This window comes from Mixophyes fleayi, chromosome 6, assembly GCF_038048845.1.
Source record: "Mixophyes fleayi isolate aMixFle1 chromosome 6, aMixFle1.hap1, whole genome shotgun sequence".
In the NCBI taxonomy this organism is placed as follows: Eukaryota; Metazoa; Chordata; class Amphibia; order Anura; family Limnodynastidae; genus Mixophyes; species Mixophyes fleayi.
The window spans coordinates 97,847,110-97,867,543 of NC_134407.1; the positions used below are offsets into that span (position 1 = coordinate 97,847,110).

At 37.8% G+C, this 20,434-nt stretch overlaps 1 protein-coding gene across 1 annotated transcript; it reads right to left on the minus strand.

Moving 5' to 3' along the window:
- Nucleotides 1–8,507: 8,507 nt before the first annotated feature.
- ZNF503 (zinc finger protein 503) lies at nucleotides 8,508–13,020 on the minus strand. The gene is made up of 2 exons (XM_075217080.1): nucleotides 12,050–13,020; nucleotides 8,508–10,525 (listed from the first exon to the last, which is right to left on the minus strand). Exons 1-2 carry the CDS (start codon nucleotides 12,302–12,304, stop codon nucleotides 9,146–9,148), a joined length of 1,635 nt encoding a protein of 544 aa, XP_075073181.1. The 5' UTR covers nucleotides 12,305–13,020; the 3' UTR covers nucleotides 8,508–9,145.
- Between the last annotated feature and the right edge of the window lie 7,414 nt (nucleotides 13,021–20,434).

The window sequence follows — 20,434 nt, forward strand, 5'->3', positions numbered from 1 at the left end:
GTAATTGCTGACTTCATTGGAAGTACTGGAAAAGTACATTTCAACCACTTATAATTCCCTTTTTAAACTGTTTGAAAAATTGTTGTGCTGCCCGTGGGGGAATGAATTGAAGAATCAATATCAGTAGCTGTAATGCCTTGGGCTTTTGGGAATAAAATGTGTATGCACATACAAACGTTATTTTGAATGGCTACAACCCTTGTTCTTTGTTTGTCTTTTGTCTTTTTTTTTTGCATTTTTCTGGGTTCAGTGAAGTTACCTTTGTTCACATTGTAATGTGTTTTATTTCAGTATTATGTCACATTGCAATTTGTGAGTGATTGTGAGTGCAATTTTAAGTTCAACATATCTTAAACCTCTTCTAGCGATGATGATGATGATGATGATGCAAACTGATTCTTCTGTTTAATAATATTCTCTGTCAAAGCAGCAATCAAAGCAAAGGAAAAAAGCAAATATAGTGTAGTAGGTATGGATGAGAACACAACGCACCAGTTTCTTCCAAAAACATACTAGCAGGTTAATTGGCTACTATTAAATTGACCTTAGTCTCTTTCGGTCTGTGTGTATGTTAGGGAATTTAGACTGTAAGCCCCAAAGGGGCAGGGCCTGATGTGAGTGATGTGAGGGAGTACAGCACTGCGGAATTAGTGGTACTATATAAATAGCTGATGATGATGATAATGTTGATGAAAACACACCACTCTATTGGTGTATCTGTGGTTATATATCTCTGTCTGAGATTTATAACAACACACCTGAGAGAAATATATACAGCCAAAGATACAAAATTAGAGTGGAGTGCTTATATTTGCTTTTTCCTTTGTTTATGATCACTGCTTTGACATAAAATATTATTTAGCAGAAGAATCAGCTGCTTCTTCACCGCTAGAAGAATTTGAGGTTTAAGACACGTTGAGCTTTCCTTCACTCATTTCATCCCATAATAACGGGAGTTGGTGCTCAAAGACTGGTAGTGCCTGTTTATTTTCCTATTTCTTGCTTGTGTATGTTGATGTTTAGGGTTTAGTGGAATCATTAGATAGGAAGTGTTTGTCATCCTATAGGAGCGCTTGAGAGAATACATTTTAATTATACTAGGATTTATTGTGCTTCGGTTAGGATGCCTGGATTAGTTAAAATAATGGTGTTTTCCAAAGTGACCTTAATGTGTAGGTTAATACTTAGCCCCATTATACGGTGAAGTATGATCATGTTGAAGGGTCTAGAGATCTTCTACCTCCAGAAACAAGTGTCTCTCATTAACTCCTTCTCAACTCACCGAGGAGTTAAATGAAGTGATTAATGAGTTTGGACACATACTGTTGTCCCTGGCATGCACAGTGGTGTGAAATGACACCGCCATCTCTTTCACAGTGAAGATTCTGACAGAGTGTTGACAGTGACATCTTCACTGACTCCTGTACAATATGCAGGCAGGCAGCACCTCTGTGAGGCATTCACACCGTACATCTCTACCAGAGCAGCGAATGAAACGTGTGTGATTGTATCTGTCTATGTGCATGTGGCTGCTAATTCTGAGGAAATTGCTGAGGCTGTATAAGGGGACACTGTCTACAAAACAGAGTTTGCACTATGGGTTCTAGAGTATATGTAATGGCTAATTGTGTACTTTTGGGATTGATGTGAGTGAGTTCTCTGTACAGTGGTGCGGAATTAGTGGCGCTATATAAATAACTGATGATGATGATTCTGTGTATGACTGCATCTGACGCAAAAGGACATTCCTATAACAGTTTATTTAACTAGTCAATAAAATAAACATTTGTATTAGCGTATATTCTTTTCTATTTGAAAATGTATCAGATGATGAGGGATTCAGAACAGTGTATGAATTCCAAATTTAACATAGGAAGAAACCAAGGATCTTTATAAGTACCCAAGCTCGGCTTCAGATGTATGGGTGCCATGTGAATGGGCTCTATAGAGCACTCACTACAAATGTACCAATAGTCTGAGAATGTGCCTTAACTGCTTCTCACACAGCCCAGTGGATGGCGATAACTGTGAGTGAAATAACTTTTAATAAAGGTGCGTTATAGTGAAAAGTTACTTATAAACAATATATGACCTGTAGCGCAATTCTTACTTGTTTTCCTGAATAAAACAATGGTGCTCCCAAATTTGATGTTTCGCTTTTGGTAAAGAACATAGTGTTCTGTCTTTTGCATGACAATTTTTCTGGTTGGGGGCATAGTATCATTGGTGTCTATGGCTAAAATTGTATTTTATAATAGTAGTGCAAACAATGTGGCAGCTCTTATTCTTATATATATGTGTGTGTGTGTGTGTGTGTGTGTGTGTGTGTGTGTGTGTGTGTGTGTGTGTGTGTGTGTGTGTGTGAATGGAGAATGAAACCAGGCAAGAATCACTTGCCGTCATCTTTATTTGACACTTATTTATAACAATTATAAAAGTAATACACCCCACATCCCCCACCCCTCTAAATAGGACAAGGAAGCACAAAGACAGTGACTTGCTTTCATTTTTAGGTTTTAGAAGACTTTTTTAGCAATCTGCCCATTGGACACAATAATAATTTTTCACTTTGATTGACTGACTTGTAGCATTACCCATCAAGGTAGCTGACCTTCTCAGTGAAATCAATTTCTGCTGCAAATTGAGATAACCACAAACCAAATAAACGAAAATAGAAGCCGTGAGATTGTATGTTCATGTTCAACATGGAATGTTTTTCCACTTTTAACAACTGCAAAAAGATGGCATGGCATAAAATATATCCATAGATAAGTGGTAAAATTATAGTCAAAGTGTCAAACTGACATGGTCAAATTTTAAGAATCTTTAATATGGTTAAAAGAGCAGCATTGATACAAAGCACTGTAAACTTTACTGTGTCTGCTTCTCAGTCACCTATGTGAGCAAACCGTAGCCCTGCCGCAGGCTCCAGCAAGCTTCAGCCACAACATCTGTCCATTTAGAGACATCCTCACTACCTGTAACAGCTGAGTGACACCTCGTACATCTCTGTACATGCATCTTATCCCATTAATGCTGTACAATCAGCTAATCAAACACCGTTCTCCCTGTCTGCTGGCACCAAGCTCTATTTGGTGTGTCAAATGTTATAGTTGTCTGTTTGATGCTGATGTATGATAATTTATTTAAGCTTCACATACTAATTAGTTGAAGGCTCAAATGTAGCTGAGATTCCCACATTTTGTGTTAGAATTTCTTTCAGGTGTGGTCAGATAATGCTACCTTATATAATGTATTTTATTTCACTTATTTTTATATTAAATGCATTATGGAGATCTCCATCTTTTTATTACATTTTGGTAAAATCCCATCCCCTTCCTATTTGATTGCTATTCGTTACTTGCTTCTTCGTTAGAATTTACCTGCACCAGAGAGGCCCCATGATTAAGAAATATGCTTGGCAGAAGTGCCTGTTATACGTGAGTACAAGGACATTAAAGACACAGAGGATGGAGCGAACCCCACCAAAATTACATAATAGGAGAGGGATAAGATTTTACAAAAACAAAATATTTAAAAATAAAAAGGTGGAAAGTAATTTAATGCCAGTCATGTGACCCAAAGAGCGATTACCATAGTTTAAATTGATCATACTCCTGTACAGTGTTTATGTCCAGATTTTCTTTGAATCACAGAAGCCATTGGTCCTACATCCTTGGTTGCAATATATAAAAATAAAAGGCTTTTTGAATCTTTAAATTGAGACATTGAGTTGGGTAATGACGTTCCTGAGAATGCAATATGTCTGATAATGTACTGTCACATACCCATATACATGGACTGTCTGAATGCATCAGTTCATTAGTGTTGGTTTGTGTGCATGGATTGTCACATCATCATGATAGCATTTATTGGCGAGTGCTTGTAGTATCGCTTGGTATGACGCAATTGAAGACATGCATGATGACACTGTAATTCACTTTAGCTCTCACCATTATCATTATTTAAATGCAGATTACTTCACTACCCAATTATACTACTGTTGATTATTCAGTTACTGACTTGATTCTGAGTGCTTAATGCCCTCCCTGACACTTTACCTGTATTTCACAATGTCCCTGCCTCAGAATTTAGCACTTTCTATTCCTGTTTGGATTAGGCCTGGCCCATATGATTATATGCCACTGATCTGATTCCCAATTTCTGATGACTATAACATCCCTTTTACGTTCAAAAGATGCAACTGGCCTGGTAGCCAAAGAATAAGGATTATCCTACAGTGTGAAATGTCTACTGTATGCAGACAACTACCAGAGCTTCCTGTGGGGTGCCATGACATCTGACAGTCATTGTGTGTACTGTACATTGTCAGGTTATTATAGGTTATCTGAAATCAGAGCACAGTGTAATCTGATGTATTTATTTTTGCCCCATAAATAATGTGTTCAATATGTAAAATGAAATAATAAAAAGTGAGACTCATAGGTCGTTAGAACAGTTACTGGGGTTTTTGTTTCTTTTTTTTTAGGTAATTTCTATAGATCTTGGTGTCCAGTTGTCCAATGGGTCTTCCCGCTGAATTTGGCATACAGAGCAACCATTAAGGCTAAACATTAGGGTGATAATGTCACATTGTTGGCCTCAACAATGAAGCCGACACTATATATATATATATATATATATATATATATATATATATATATATATATATATATATATATATATACCTGCATGTTACAATTCTGATATATTAGCACCGAACGCGAGACTTTATTCGTAGGAACAATCTTCTCTTACAATAATATCAAACATCACAACTGCTTCCAGAAATTGCATGTTCCTCTCATTTCACATATGTCTTGCTTATCCCAACTCCAGATGATAGGACATATATGATAGGACTTCTACCAAGTGACAACGGGACAAATTAAAAAATTGCAAAAGTTGCTATATTTCAGAGTTTTTACTATTTCTTCTGATGTGAAGAATGATTCTTGTAAAACAAAAGATTTAACTGTAGATAAAGTAACAATTTCAGGAGCCTGAATTTGTCTCCCAGAAATCCTGATAAGATCACCCATACTAAGACACATTCAAGACAATTGTTTTCTTTGCTTGCAATTTATATGGGTGTTCATGGAGTTTGGAATTACATGCCAGATAAGACCGTCTTTTCTGGAAACACACACATCATCTCCTTTTATCTGTCTAAATATATTTATCTGAAGACACTTTCCTTGTTATAGATCAGAGATTGTATACAACTCTGGAAAAATGAATTGTAGTGAAATTACAAACCAAGCTCAGTAAAAAAAAGTGACTTATCAATATCAGTAAAGGAATAAAGTACATTTTCTGACATCTTTGAAAGGTTATTAAACTTTTATTAATGTGCAAGCTCTTAAAACAGAATGTTTTTTTTTGTAAAGCTGTCAAGTGTATGTGACTCTTCTGGGGGAGGAGTTATATTTTAATTTTAATTTTTTTTAGTTGTTATACAATAACATTGGAAATTGAGTAATATTAATATGTGAACAGTAGCCGAACACAACTGTTATGGTAGCAAGGTGCAAAATTGTTGCCTTCAGAGATAGCCTACTTTACTGACATTGCAAAATCAGTAGGGAACCTAAGCAACCAATCAATAATTAGCTTTTGTAAATATATTACAACTAGACAATAAAGTGAGTGGCTGATTGGTTGCAGACATTTAGTGCAAATGTTGCACTTCAATGCAAAGTTAGTAAATCTGCCCTAGTGTCTGGGTTTAGAGGGGATGATTAGTGGTGAAAACAGAAAACTTCTGAAAGTAATTTATAGAAAAAAAGTAAATTAAATTAATGTTCAACCTCATAATAAAATGGCATACCTGATCAAATTGCTCTTACATCTTTTGTTCACAGTGTGAGATATTGGGTTATTTGGCTTGCTGATTCACTACATATAGCTTTGTTTTCTTTCTCACTAAAATGAGGTGTAGTTTGGAACATGACAGCAAGGATATTGTGAGATGTATTTTATTATAGACAAACCTCAAGATCTTGGAAAAACACAATTGCTGAAGTAAAAATTAAATCGAATCACTTGATGAGAAGAAAAATGGGACGTGTATATAATTGCTTTCCATTTAAGACTCTTTCAAGTATTTTCACTTGCAGGTTCCTGTAGGCGTCCATTCATTTCTTTGTTATTATTAATACCCGGTTTTGACACTGAAGATTAGTGACAGAATTGTCAGCTAAGTCATCTCGAGATGAATAAAGACAGCTTAAAAGATTCGAACAGGATTCGATTTATATCTCAACGTAGAAAAAAATAAAATTATGTAAAATATTTGCTGCACTTTAAAATACCTGTTGAATCTGTTAGGAAATCTAGTACATTGCTGTTTTGTAAATAGTTTCTCAAATATTTGCATTGCAGATTAATTATTTGATGTACTTTAGATTTAAATTTAGTGTTATATGTGTGCTATTATTACCACATCCATCCTTAGCATGTATTTATTTTATTTTTGCCCAAAGTAATGTGGTGTTCGAGTGCCCCCAAAATATTTTTGTTAAGTTAATTAGCATCAAACAGCCTCGTACAAAACAATATAGCGCTTGAGACCACAAGCCTACATTTTGTTACAAATTATGAGCAAAGTATTATTGCAAGTGGCTTACTATGAATTCAAGAGCATTTTTGTGGTTAGTTCTTATTTATTGCAGCATATACATAACAAAAACATCCTGGTCTGCTAATGTTGCCTTGTGAAAAAAGAGTTAAGTGTTCAAATGACATCTTATTGACATGTAGGGCGAACACATCCTTTGACTTTGTGGAACCGTGTGGAGGAGTTGTCAGATTTACGCTCTACTATGGAAATGATTGTTTATATATTCAGACACCAGCGCCCACAAGGATGGCTCTGAGTAGTCCACCAACGAAAGGTTTACGTGTACAAAGTGAATATGTTTAAAACGAAACACGCCAAGGAAGAGTTAATGAGGCTGAAAGAAAAGAAGTTTGGTGTATTTGTTAATTTATTTACTTCATTGAATATACTGTCTCCGGTAAATGATGTGACTATTTGCTTGTTGAATTATTTTTATATATAATGTGTAAATAAGATGTAATCGTGTGTTACATCTTAACACCTAGCGGAACCTGTGTAATACACATATATTCGCCCTCATTTCACATAACCCTTTGCTTTTTGCTCCGAGTGTCCCTTGTCACTATCTACACCCCACCCGCACAGAAATGACTCTTCTTTATTAACTGTATGTATTATTATTATTATTATTATTATTATTATTATTATCTGACTCCTGGTGAATTTGTTATTACAGGACTCTGTGTATGTGAACAGCTTAGGCTGATTTGCATAGTGTGGATTCTATCAAATGTATTTGTGACTTGGGTCGGATTACTTCTAGATTTTAGAGGTCTGCCCTCTTCAGATGGTACTTTTCAATAACAATGAGACATCCCAGGCCCTCATTCACGCATAGAAAAATATTAGCGGAAAATCGACATTCCCTGAACTTTATTCCATACAAACGGGAAACAATGAAGTTCTGGTGAAAATGAAAGCCGTTCGTAGACTGTGCTTATAACTCGCCTTTAGATAATTATTTGGATGCCTGGATATTAAGTCCAGGCATTTAAGGACATATAAATATTTGGGGTTTTATAAGTTATCCTAACAATAGTACTTGATACATGTGTGCCAGCAGACCCCAACTACGGCTCTAAACTGCGTTCGACTTTCGGGGTGACAATATAATTTTATAGCGTCAGCCTGATGTCACCTGAACTAGGCACTTAATATATATATATATATATATATATATATATATATATATATATATATTTCTACAGAACTGCAGTGCGGACGTCATATGTATTGCTGCAGACTAGGATATTGTAATTAGTGCTGTAGATTCTAGTATTTGAGTTTTATTGGTATTACATTCTAGAACTGTGTGTACTTTCAGTTCTAAACACCCTCTTAGAATTGAGTATTCGATTGATTGATCGATCCATGTTATTTTTAATAATAGGCTATTCGTTCCATTTAGGTACGTTCTTAGAAATTCAAAATTAATCCACGCTATTAAACTTTTTGATCTAGAAAATCAGCGCTCATTTTTTCTTCCTACAGCACTCAACTGCAATGTGTAATAATCCAATTGTTCTGTTTAGTGTCTGTCTGCTATGTACTGTAAACATGAATTTATAACTTTATCTTCAATTGACAGCGATTAGGAATAATCTATATTTTAAAATGTAATCACGCTAAATTGTAGTTCTCTTAATATATTGAGCATAATCAATAAATTCTCTATTATTAATTAATTATTCCATTTTGTTTCTTTGATCTTTCTCCAGAACAGAACTAAAAAGGAAAGTGTTTAACATTTTCCACATAATTGTAAATCATTTTAATAGTGGAAAGTGACTCTGTATATTTGAGGGTTTTTTAGAGTAGGAAAATAAAAATGATTTGCAGTCAGGCAAATTAAATCCCATATAAAATAAAAAGTAAACCATATATATAAAGCAAATATAATGTTTCTTTTTTTAATATTTTAAAGCAATACACTGTGAGTTTGGTACAAGATGCAAAATTACTGATCAAGCTTGTACAGGCTTGAATTTGATGGGTGAATATGAAAAAAATGTGTTCAGACCAGAACAAAATAAGGCAAATTAGGGTTTGTTTTTTTGCAATAAAATCATTTTTTCTTCCAGAATACATACAAAAAATACCAATTTTCTCTTTTTACTGTTTACACCTTAAAAATAACTGCAATTTGAAATTATGACAAACTGCTGGTTGTTTTAGTAACAAACATGCATTGTATGTAAGATTTTGGAGGGGCGTTGTACCCAATGAAACGTTAAATAAGATACAATACAATAAAAGCAGTCATTATTTTTAACTTTTTAAGTAACATTAAGAGAAAATGCGTTTTTCTGTCCCTGGTATTTAAAACACTACATTGGGGATTTTCACTTTACCTATCCAGAAATGCACTTTATGAGCCGTCCTGCTTTGAGCTAACATAAATAAATAAGAGTGTCCATGGATCCAGTCCTCAAATGAACACCAAAATCTATTTTTTGTTTTCATTAGAAAAAAAATACATAATTATGTCTTATATCTCCAAGTGCTGGAGGCCCCTAGCGGAAGTCACTGGTATCCTAGAGCAGAAGCTGTGGTAAGTCTTTGCCCATACAGTGCATATGGGGAATAGTAGTGTCCTGTAGCTGCTGGTACTGGCATTGGGGCACCTGTGGGGAGGGGACTCTTAGAGTATGGATGGTAACGACTGCTACTGAGTCCCAAAGGGTGGTGGTGAGGGCTGCGCAGAGTGAGGGGACTGTGTGAGGCCCCCGTGGGTGGCATGTGCATGTGGCAAGCCATAGCAGCGGCCGCCAGTGATGAGGAACTGGGGTATCCGGGCAACAATTTGTCCGCTGCCCCTGGAAAGGCAGTATGTGTCCGCAGATGGCCGAGCAGTTCCTCAGAGGAGGAGAAGCGCTTATCACAAGGACCAGTGGCAGATACCCAGTTACAAACATGGGGTAAAGGGTCATTGGGAAGCATGAAGCCATAAGGATAGAGAGGATGCCCGGATAGAGAAGGTGGTGAGACTCCGTGCAAGGTGTGACTTGGGTACACAAGTGGGTATCCAGATTTGAGGTCATGTGCACAGGTTGCGCTTGCACCCAGCTGAGAGGCGCAGTGGTAACTGAGGCAGTAAGGGTCTCTACACAAACTTGCAGTCATTACAGACGGAGGAGAGGCCCCTGTCAGAGGACTAGAGGCAGCAGATTTGCTCGAGCAACCTAGGGAGCTCAGTTGGGCACCCATTAAAGAGTTACCCTTGGTATGGTCCAAAGAAACTCCGTGAGCCAGGAACTGCGGATGATACCCAGCATATGCTCCAGCCAGTGTGCCCGGATAGGACATACCAGCCGGAGGCAAAGGAAACACGGTGTGTCCTGGTTTATATGGAGATACTGGGGCCACTAGCCCGGATCCCAGCACTGAGCCGGAGGAGCTGGTGGAAGAGGCTGAAGTGGGAGATGGAGCCGCAGAAAGACTCTTGCACCCTGTAGCACCCTCTGGGTGAGTCTGGGGAAGCTCTACACTGAGTCTTCCATGCGTTCCGCCCTCTGCCTGTGAGCTCTTTGCACATAACTCTGCTTCCTTCTTGTCTGCGCTTTCCCCGGAGGATTTAGGTTCTGAGGAAGGTGGGGGAGTGCGGGGTGAGCTGGGGCTGCCTGTCCGAGGGGTAAAAGGGGGACAGGCGGCGCTGGGCACTCGGAATCCGGATTTATCACCCGTCGTTTGCTCTTTCTTGTCTGGCGGCTTAGAATATGGCTTGAAGCTGGACTTGTCCTCTGCTCCGATATCACTGAGTTTCAGAGGGCCAGATTTCGATTCCTTGTCTGAACTTGTGGATGACCCGGTCACTGAGGACAGTTTGGAGGGAGTAGGGTCTGGTTTTCCGATCTGAGAGCAGGTCTGGGCCAAGAGAGCAAGGGGGCTCTTCTTTGCATCCAGCTGGGGATACAGAAAGATATCAGTTAGTAGTGATCGTATGTATTCTGCCCTCTGACAAAATAGTTCATAATACCCTCATCAAGTTTATACATATAAATGCTATATACATAAAAAATATGTATACTGTATTTAACCAATATAGCGATGACGTGTTTAAATGGAGAATCAGTCCTGAAAGCGTCATCTAGGAAATAAATAGATATATAGATATATAAATAGATATATAGATTATATTACCAATATCAGATTAATTAATTTTAAATTTATAACATAAGTTACGTCTTTATGTCTGAATTTGGGAAGTGCTTCTGGACGCTTTCTTTTTCAGGAGGACACATTATAACTTCCCAAAATATCTAATACTAATTAAAATATTATGTGGCATTTTGAAACCTTCAATCGATTTTCTAGTTTGCAAATAAGACATGAAAAGCGGGCTAATACTACTACAATAATTTTATCCGCTGTATTTCCCACGTGTAGGTATTAACTTTAAACTCTAGAAAGTAAATCCAAAATCCAAATGAAGAAAATATTTACAGTCGCCTACTCTGGTTTTGTAGATATTTTAGGAAGACATGGTTAAGTAACCCACTCTCTACTTCATGAATACATATGAATGGAGAAAACAGAGGGGTCACTAGAGGGTGATGTTGGTCCTTAACATGCCGTTCCAAAATTAAAAAAGGCTGTAATTCAACATGGACATTTCACCTAAATGCGGCCTTTGAGTTGATTTTCCTTATAATGCACAAAAACAGCTACAGCTTTACATAATACTCCACAGATGTGAAGTCTACATAAATATACACTTTTATACACCTATCTCTGTGCTATTGGGCAGCGGACATTGTATTTTTCTCTGTCTACATTTAAAGCACAGCTGGATATTCTTTTCAATCCCTGTTCCAGGATAAATATGAATATAGCTCTTGATCTGTGCCTAATGTCTTAATATCATCAGATACGGTTTAGGGTATTCTATCCTATTTTGTCCGCTTAGCGTGTGTGTATGTATATATACATATATATATATATATATACACTAAGAGGTCAAGATGGGATAGAGTACCCTGATCCATATATATATATGTATATATATATATATATATATATATATATATATATATATATATATATATATATATATAGTGTATGAGTGCTGTGGCATTAGACAAAAGCAGGGAATAGGTCTTGCTACAATGCACGTCTCTTTGCACAATCAGATTGTGTATTAGAGTGCGCTAACAGGCGGGGAATTAATGATCCTTCCGTAAATATGTAGATTAGATAAAAGACTGGAGATTAAACACGGCGGTGGAAATATTAGTGTGGGAGAGGAAGGAGTGAAAACAAGATCTCAGGGCATTGACAACAACGGGGAAAGAATGTACAATAGTGTAAAACGAGGATGTGAATAGAATGAGGGATTGGATACCTTCGCGTGCACAAAAGTCAAAAACTATGGCCGGGCTATTGTATCCATATCCATTAACAACAGGTATCATTTTGAATTGCTCTTACCTCTATCGGGCTGACCGGGGTAGAGGGCAGAGGCTGCAAGTATTCTGGGTGAAGAATGTGTCCGCTACGAGCAGTCAGCATCTTGAGCACTTTGATGGGCAGCCGACCGGCCTGGCGCAGGGGGTCAGTGGGAGGCACTGTGTGGAAGAACGCTCTATTAGCCTGGGCTGCTCCGCTTCTTTTCCCCAAGATCTCTCTGGTTTCCCGGTCTGAAGGACTCACACGACTTCCAGAAGCCAGTGGCGAATTGATCATGTCCCCCGGACAGGCATTGGTGTGGGTGGGGTACAGGGGGGGGGGGGTAGGGTGTAACCCCGGGTGAGTGTGCTGCTGAGCTTCAGTAATGTGTGCTGGATAAAAGGAATTATTGATCCTATAGGTAAGTTATCCAGTCCAGTCCTGCTCCTACGACCTTCAGGCACGTCGTATTGACACGTCCCCCGGTTCTGTAGAGCTTGTCGTAGTATCAACGACTGAGATAAAAGACGTATCAGTCCGTATCCAGCAAATACAATGTAGACCGCACAGATGTGTTGTGTGGGTGGATCTACAGTTAGTAATGTAGCAATATATCCCCTTAGATACAACGTATCGCACTGTCTGTAAATAGAGCACACCACACGGACCTGCTGAGTGTATGAATACACTGTATCACTGTCCTAGAACGCTGCAATGTGATGTGCAATCCAGTCCTGGATCATATGAGTCCACACAGCCAGATCCTTCCCATCAACCACGGTCCCAGCGCCCACTCCTGGTGTAGAGCGCACAGTGTGAGCAGCAGCGCAGCCAGCCAGAGTTCTGCCAGAGAAACTCACTTCAAAAGCCTGTGAATTAGAGCTGAGATTAAAGCCTTTGCCGCCTTCCAATCAAATGGGACCCCGAGGTGATTGGAGGGTCAAGGGGATGTGACGTCCCCTTTCTCTCTGCTTCTAATGCTCTTCTATTTCTTTCCTACCCTCCCTCCCTCCTCTTGCTGGTTTCGGCTCTTTGCTCAAAGGACTGGGCTTATTTCACATTTTATGGTTCATGTCCCCAACTGCTTCCATTTTTTGTAGTGTATTCTTCCCTCTATACTTTGGAAGAGAAGCGCATAATATTGCAAAATGCGAGATCACTCAATTGTGTCATTATGGCACCCAGAAATAAAAAAAATAAAACGAAAGGCTGTAACTTCTCCATTGCAAACCCTTATTTACAGAATAGTGTATATTTGTAGACTGTCCTATAGCAGAACATATATGTAATATGTTCTAAATATATTAGTGAAAGAAAACCCTCTTGTGAAATTGTGTACTTGCCGCTGATTTATCTTGTTCTCTGTTGCTCCACTTTTTAAAACTAGTACTTGCTACATTGAATAAAATAATCACTTGTATTTGCTTATAGTGCTGGGTGTCCAGGACTACACAATGTTACTTGGTTATTGATGCCTAATACAGGTAAAATACCATATCAGTATTTCAAATGTATTCATTTGACTAAGAAGAATCTAAAATTACGCTAAACTCCATTGCTCAAAACACTGATTTGCTGATAACGTGAGTGGATTGCTGTGGACATGGAGTGGAGTAAGGACCTCGACACCAAATTATTTGAATTGCATATTTTATAACAATGAGGCGCACTGCAAAATATGTTAATATGCATTTGCCATGGGTTAAATTGGAAATGGGTCATGATATTGTCCTTGCTAAATTAACATATATTCTGAAAATGATTTCAGCGATGGGCTTCAGTCATTGAGAAAGACGTAGTATAAGGCCGTGCTCCCACCCGTGATACTGTTACCTGTGGATGAAAGCATAAAACCACTTGGGGCATAGTAGTGACATTAGGGATCATTGATCACTACAACCCCTTGAATAATTCACACTCAAAATAGGTCAAACAGAATCAGCCTGAAAAAGTGCAAAACGTATCTGGTTTACCCAGCTTCTATTTCACCTATATTCAACCAAGAAAGGGCAGATCGGACGTTTAGTCATCATCCTTTAACTACCTACATTTCCACGCAGTTTACATGCAGTCATCTGCATAGATCCACACTGCGAGTAATCCCAAAAGAGGATTAAATTGCGTGTCAGAACTAATCCATTGGAGCGGCAGATGAAAAGAGATCATTCTCTTCCTCTCAATTCAATCTGTAATTGGCCTAGCCTATTTTATTAGCAAACAAGTACAGACCTGAGCTATTAACATTGTATGAGATACCATATATTGAAATGTTTTATACTACAGTCCTGTTCTACACTATAGTTTGATAAATAGGCCCCAGAGAAGAAGTGAGAAGTGACCAGTGGAGAAAAATGTACTAATGTCCTGATATTATACCAACGACCTGCGACATTATTGACCAGATTATAGTCTGTGGGAGAGAAACACCACTCGTATAGTGGATCCTTGTCCATTCTTTAGCCAATTTCTTGTAACTGCGGACAGGCACAGATGTGATGCGCTCAACAGTCGCTGTCAGGTTATATAAGATGACTTTGCTGTGCGCACTTATTTGCACCTACAACGCTAATGGAAAACAATCAGTGCATTTGAACTTGTGTACGTTATATATATATATATATATATATATATATATATATATATATATATATATATATAATATAGATAGATTAGATAGATAGATAAATAGATAGATAGATATAGATATATATATATATATATATATATATATATATATATATATATATGTATATATATATATATATATATATATATATATATATATATATATATACAATTATTTAAATATACTTAGACAGGTGAGATGCATTTGTGAACAACTTGTCTCATACCTAAATGAAGGTGTGTACACATATAAGTTTGGTGCTATAGAGCTCAAAGTAAAATTTCACCCTACCGCGTTGTTTTTACATCGTACTCCTTCCATGAAACATAGTCAGGGCTAGTTTGGCCAATCAGGCTCCCGATGACACAATAAGACCAATGCGAAGGCTGGGGAATGTAAGAGTCACATGTTTCCAATAGAGAACCTTATTCCTCCCTCACCTTCCCGAGCAGCTCTCCCCTTCTCTCCACCCCTCCATCAATTGTCAATGTGACTCCACCACCATCAGTCAGTTATTTGTCAGCCTCTGTCAATCCGCTCCTGATTTATGTCAGCTTTTGTTGCTGATTACAAGGCTGGTGTGACTTGAAGGGAAGAAGAGAGAGAGAGGGAGAAGGGGGGAGAGACTATTCGTTTGAAAAGAGTCATTCAGTTTAAGAAAATAGATCGTCCACCGTCTAAACTCAATTTATATGCAGTCCAGAGGCAAACTCGTACCAGTCTTTACTGGCTCTGTAAATGGACATCCATATGTTTTAAGGGTCAACTGGCACCTAAAGGGTTAAAGCGGTTCACGACAGGGTCGTGCAAATACCCCAACGTACTGTCATGTAAAGCGGTGCCGGGTATGACGGTCATTGCACTGTATCTTCGGCGACAGTTTGGATAATTTAAAGATTAATTTCCACAGATAAACGCGTGATTGTCTGTGACACACGTCGATGACAATTGCACTGCTTATCTGTGTAACTTGCTTTGCCTAGTCAGGGGAGATCCGCACAGCTAATCCACGCCAGGTCAAATGTATGATCGTCTGTTATATCAATAAGCTGCCCGTATACATTTACGTGTGGGGTTTTGTACATAGCACACGTGCTTTCTGGCAGCTAGGAAGTTAAAATAATCTTAATTCAAATGATTTATGGAACATAGATAGGAGAAAAGGTGGTTTCTCATTACGTGTATAGGATTTTACCCATGGTTTATCTTTCAAACTGCTGCCAGCTCTGAGTGATTTTTTTAGGGAGGGGGGATTAAGATTGACACATTTTGAGAATCCCTGGAATGTCAATAAAACTGACACTTTGCACAAATGATTGCTCCGGATCAAAGAAAACGCTCTCACAATTCATTACAGCTCTTAAGTATTCCCTCACAATTACCACATTACTGTTCAACTGTTTATGGATTCTTGTTGAAAAGCTAGATTTTCTGAACATCCACCTGCCTTCCAGCTGCTTCACTGGCTCAGATATATTTTCAAATGTGTAGGTGAATTACTTACCTTTTACATTCGAATTTGCTGACAATATAATATTGTAGGCGTCGCAATATTAGTATTACATCTTTGTGGAATCACGAATCATTTTTTGCAGACTACACATTAAAATTATCTTACAGTATAAACGTATTATACATAGTTGTATAGTGTAATGTACGGTGACTATAGTTAAGACTATGTAATATATATATATAACTATAGTCACACACCTATGTTAACTCTATACATTTATGTGTATTATCTACACACACACATATGTATAATCCCATGCAGTATTTACTTTATCTGTACGAATTATATGATACTATGTTGCTAGTTCTAATTATTACTTCTCACTTGCTACATTTGTTTATCGTTTTTTTCGTGTTTTCCGCCACATGGAGACTTTTTAACCTTTTACAATTGCCTCTTGGTATGACACAGTGGTGGACACATTGCGGAACACGCAGGAAGGTCATTAGATGATACAATGAAAAGCAGGACAGGTGCTCCGGGGCCTCTCACAGGCCCTGCCTGCACCATGTCCTTGGACTGGACATGTTCATTGCCTCTCTGCGATAATGAGCCTCGTACAGGATCGTACCCAATAATCATCATGTACTGCAGGGTAATGGCTCCAAATCCTTTCAAAAACTGCTTTTAATTGTGTACACTCTGCTTTACCTATTAACATATCAGTCGCCATAAAAGTTTATATGTTATTCACATCCCTACAGTGATTTTATTTTACTACTTCCCAAAAATAATAGAACTGTATATAGTGTACTGTAATATATTTTGGCTCACCCCGTAGGAGGGAGGATAAAACGAGATAACACAAACCAGAAGGATGTAAGTGGAGGCTGACAGCTTGGATTTTCCCCTCACGCTCTGCTCCTCAGATAGTGCCTGTTACACCACTCTCCCCACATCTCTCTCTTTTGTTGTCAAGTCAAATTGATAAATGAAGTGCAGTAAAAGTCTGCAAAAAAGAGCTGAACCCTTCATTTGTGTTCATTTGCATTAAAGTGCTTGGAACAGCTGTTTTCCTTACAGGACCAGAGAGACTGCTATCTGTTTCCTTGGTGTGTTTGCCCTGCCTCCCGGGGTGAAATATTTAAGATTAATTACCTTAAGGTGGTTCGAGATGTGAGAATTGCTTTTTTTTATTTTAAATGGGAGGGGGAGTAAGAAAGACCCGCTCTGAAATTCAGAGGTGAGACAGGACATGTGTATTACAAGGATTGTATTGCTATATAAAGGGTGTTATTCATTCAGGAAAATGTTGAATACTAAAATCACACTCCTCGACCTTAGACTATGATGTTAGCTTTGGATTAGGCTACAAATAATTATATATTATGTGATAAAATAATACATACAACCTTTCGTTAGTTACATGTATTCATTTATTACTGATTAATTTATAAACATATTAACCTAATTGGCCCTTATTTGATAGGTATATACACAGATGGATTTATAAACTGCGCACAAATAAAAAGTGTTTATGTAAGTAAATACGTATGCTGGCTCCATAGCCCATAGTTTATCATTTCTCCGGATTAACACGGGGCTTGTTTGATCTTCGCTGGCACCTTTCTTAGGGTAACATTGTAATGTAACATTTCAGAGAGAAAATACGCCGCACTAGAAAAGCTGCAAGTGAAGGCAAAATTAATTAGAGCGCTTCCTGGCCTCTTTACCTACCAGCTATTGGAAGGCATGTCAAGTCGATTTTATTTGCACACAATGGGAATGATTTATTTTCTCTTAGAAAGGAGTGGGCTGGCAGAAATGTGAGGATGAAAAAAAAGTTTGAAAATGCCTTGAACTATTCACAGTAGAGATGGCTAATCAGTATTGAGACTCAGGGCACTGGGCAGCTGTTTCAATGCGGGTTCTCCTTTCATCTGAAGCTGTATGGAAGCGCTCAATTAAAAGCCTATCAGTTTGTAAGTAAATCAACGCCTATCAAAGTTGTCACATCAAACAAAACGATTATTATTGCAGCCCGCCTACTCTATTAATCTCCTACTTGGATAATCCTCTTGACAGGTCAGGCTGGTAAGAGTGAAACCCTGGACGGGATCTCCCTAATCTAGGCAATGGAAGAGCTGCCCTGCTGCGGAGGGTACAAGGAACACCTCTGAATATATAGGGCATTTTGAAGACAGGAGAGCACAATTCCATGTGAAGTATATGTGTGTTGGGGAAGAGGGTTACTAATACATCTTATTATGTAGAGTATGGACATGTAAGTAATAAACACATCACTGATACTTTCTGTCTTGGCCAAAAAGGTATCCTTTCTTTTCAAAGTGTTCGCGTGTAGATTGTAAGCTTCTGGGGACAGGGGCTTCCTTCTATTTCTTTTTTTTTTTTTTCATTTCTGGCGCTCTCAGCAATTCTCGTTTTGTTTTCTCTTGTAAGACGATTCGTACAATTATGTGGGTTGTCATTTAACACTATACACCAGAGCACAGAGAATACGATGGCTGCTTTCTCTCTGTGGGCTAAACATTGGAGTTTAGAGCGTGTGTATAAGTGCTAGCAGCTAAGAAGTGTACAGCCATACAGTGTGTGGATTTTGAAAAATAATTAGCTTTTATGTTGGTAATGTAGATGTTACGGGTACATTACTGATGATACCTATACAGAACAGTATTTATGAAAATCTCGTATAAGCACATAAAATAGCTATTAGTGTATGTATGGGTTATCCATTTATTATATTCTGTTAGTTCACATTTGCCTGCGATAAAAACATAGTGCTTCAGCCATGAAATGCAGAGCAGAGGAGTTATATTATAGTCGCAGCAATCTGTACTGTTAATGCAATCAATAATTGTGGATTACTCCGTATTGGTTGTTATCCAAGGTTTAACGACAAATGCTCAAGACAGATAAAACAGGTTAGTAACCCCCGCAGTTAAATACCACCAAAAAATACCACATTCCTCACTTTGGAGCAGATATAGGCTGGCCACAAAGTGCTTATAATTAATCCCTCTTCTAAAACATTAAGCTATTTTCTTCCTCAAAAATCTCCCTCTCTCTTTCGTCCTATCCTTTTATTACATCTGGCCTTCTACAATGTATTTTTCCTTCTGCTGAAGTGTAATTTGTACTAATCGATTTTGCAGTAGAATAGAAGTTTTTAGATAAACTGGAAACAGTGATTTTTAAGACAGTGTCACAATGCTTCCACTTTCACACCTCTCAGAGAGAAAAACCCTCTTTGTTTATTCATTACCTATTGAATTCCTGACACTTTCAGTTGTAAGAGAAGTGACAGGACGCCTTCAATGACACTGCTTTATGGTTATCATTTAGCATTTTATTTCCAACCTGAAAAAAAATAGCTTTTCTGTTCTCAGACAGCTTGATTGAAAAGCACAGATTTCAAAGCATAACTTGTTTTTTTTTTCTATTTACTATAGAAGCCTTTAGGCTGACTTGGGAAATAATACCAGGCAAGCACATATTTAGTTTCAGCAATCCTTCAAAAGTTCACAAAGTCAAATAAATAAAGAGACAATCTTGACTTTCTGGTCTTTACTTGAATTCACAGCTCTGCCTGGATTTATTGATAAACTGTAAACCCTCTGTTCTATACGTCTTGTTTTGTCACCGCAATGTCACAAAAATATTTCTGTAAACCACAGGAGGTAAGTATCCCACAAGACACCTTACAGAACATAAATTCTCAGAACACGCCTATACGTTGTTATTGAGGTGTGAGTGCTCATTTGCATATCTATCCTGCAGCAAACAGCAGCTGATATATCTACATTAAACATGCTATTATTACTATTATGTTATGTGCATAAATACAATATATTATATTTAAGATAAAGTGTGATGTACATGCAGAATTCATGTACATTACCTTATTGATTAGCTTCAATACGTCTACTTCATTAAGATATTTTAAATTGTATAGAATATTATTGCATATATTTTGTACATAATGATTTGTACTAATACTGTATTGCACCTTTTAATGCGTTAAGCATGGACGTCGCTATACATACCTGTATATGTATATACCCGCATATATTTATATGTAATTAATGTCATTTTGCATACATGCATCTTTTCCTCCTGAGGATCATTACTGGAGGCACGATAATTTATCTCCTCACTCATCAGCAGCCCTCCACAGCAATATATCATCTGAGTGAGGTGCAGTAAAAGTGCAGAATGATCTATAATGATGTAATATATACATTAAAAGGGTGTATGGGTGATCAGAGTTTTGCTAAAAATGTAAAAGGCTCTCTTGATTGATAACAGGGTAGCTGTTTTTCCGCAGAGC

Excerpts from the sequence above, each read along its gene's own strand:
- ZNF503 (XM_075217080.1), bottom strand. The coding sequence starts at position 12,304 with ATGATCAATTCGCCACTGGCTTCTGGAAGTCGTGTGAGTCCTTCAGAC. Across the intron at positions 10,526-12,049 it reads CCCCGGTCAGCCCGATAGAG|CTGGATGCAAAGAAGAGCCC; the intron begins GTAAGAGCAATT and ends CTGTATCCCCAG.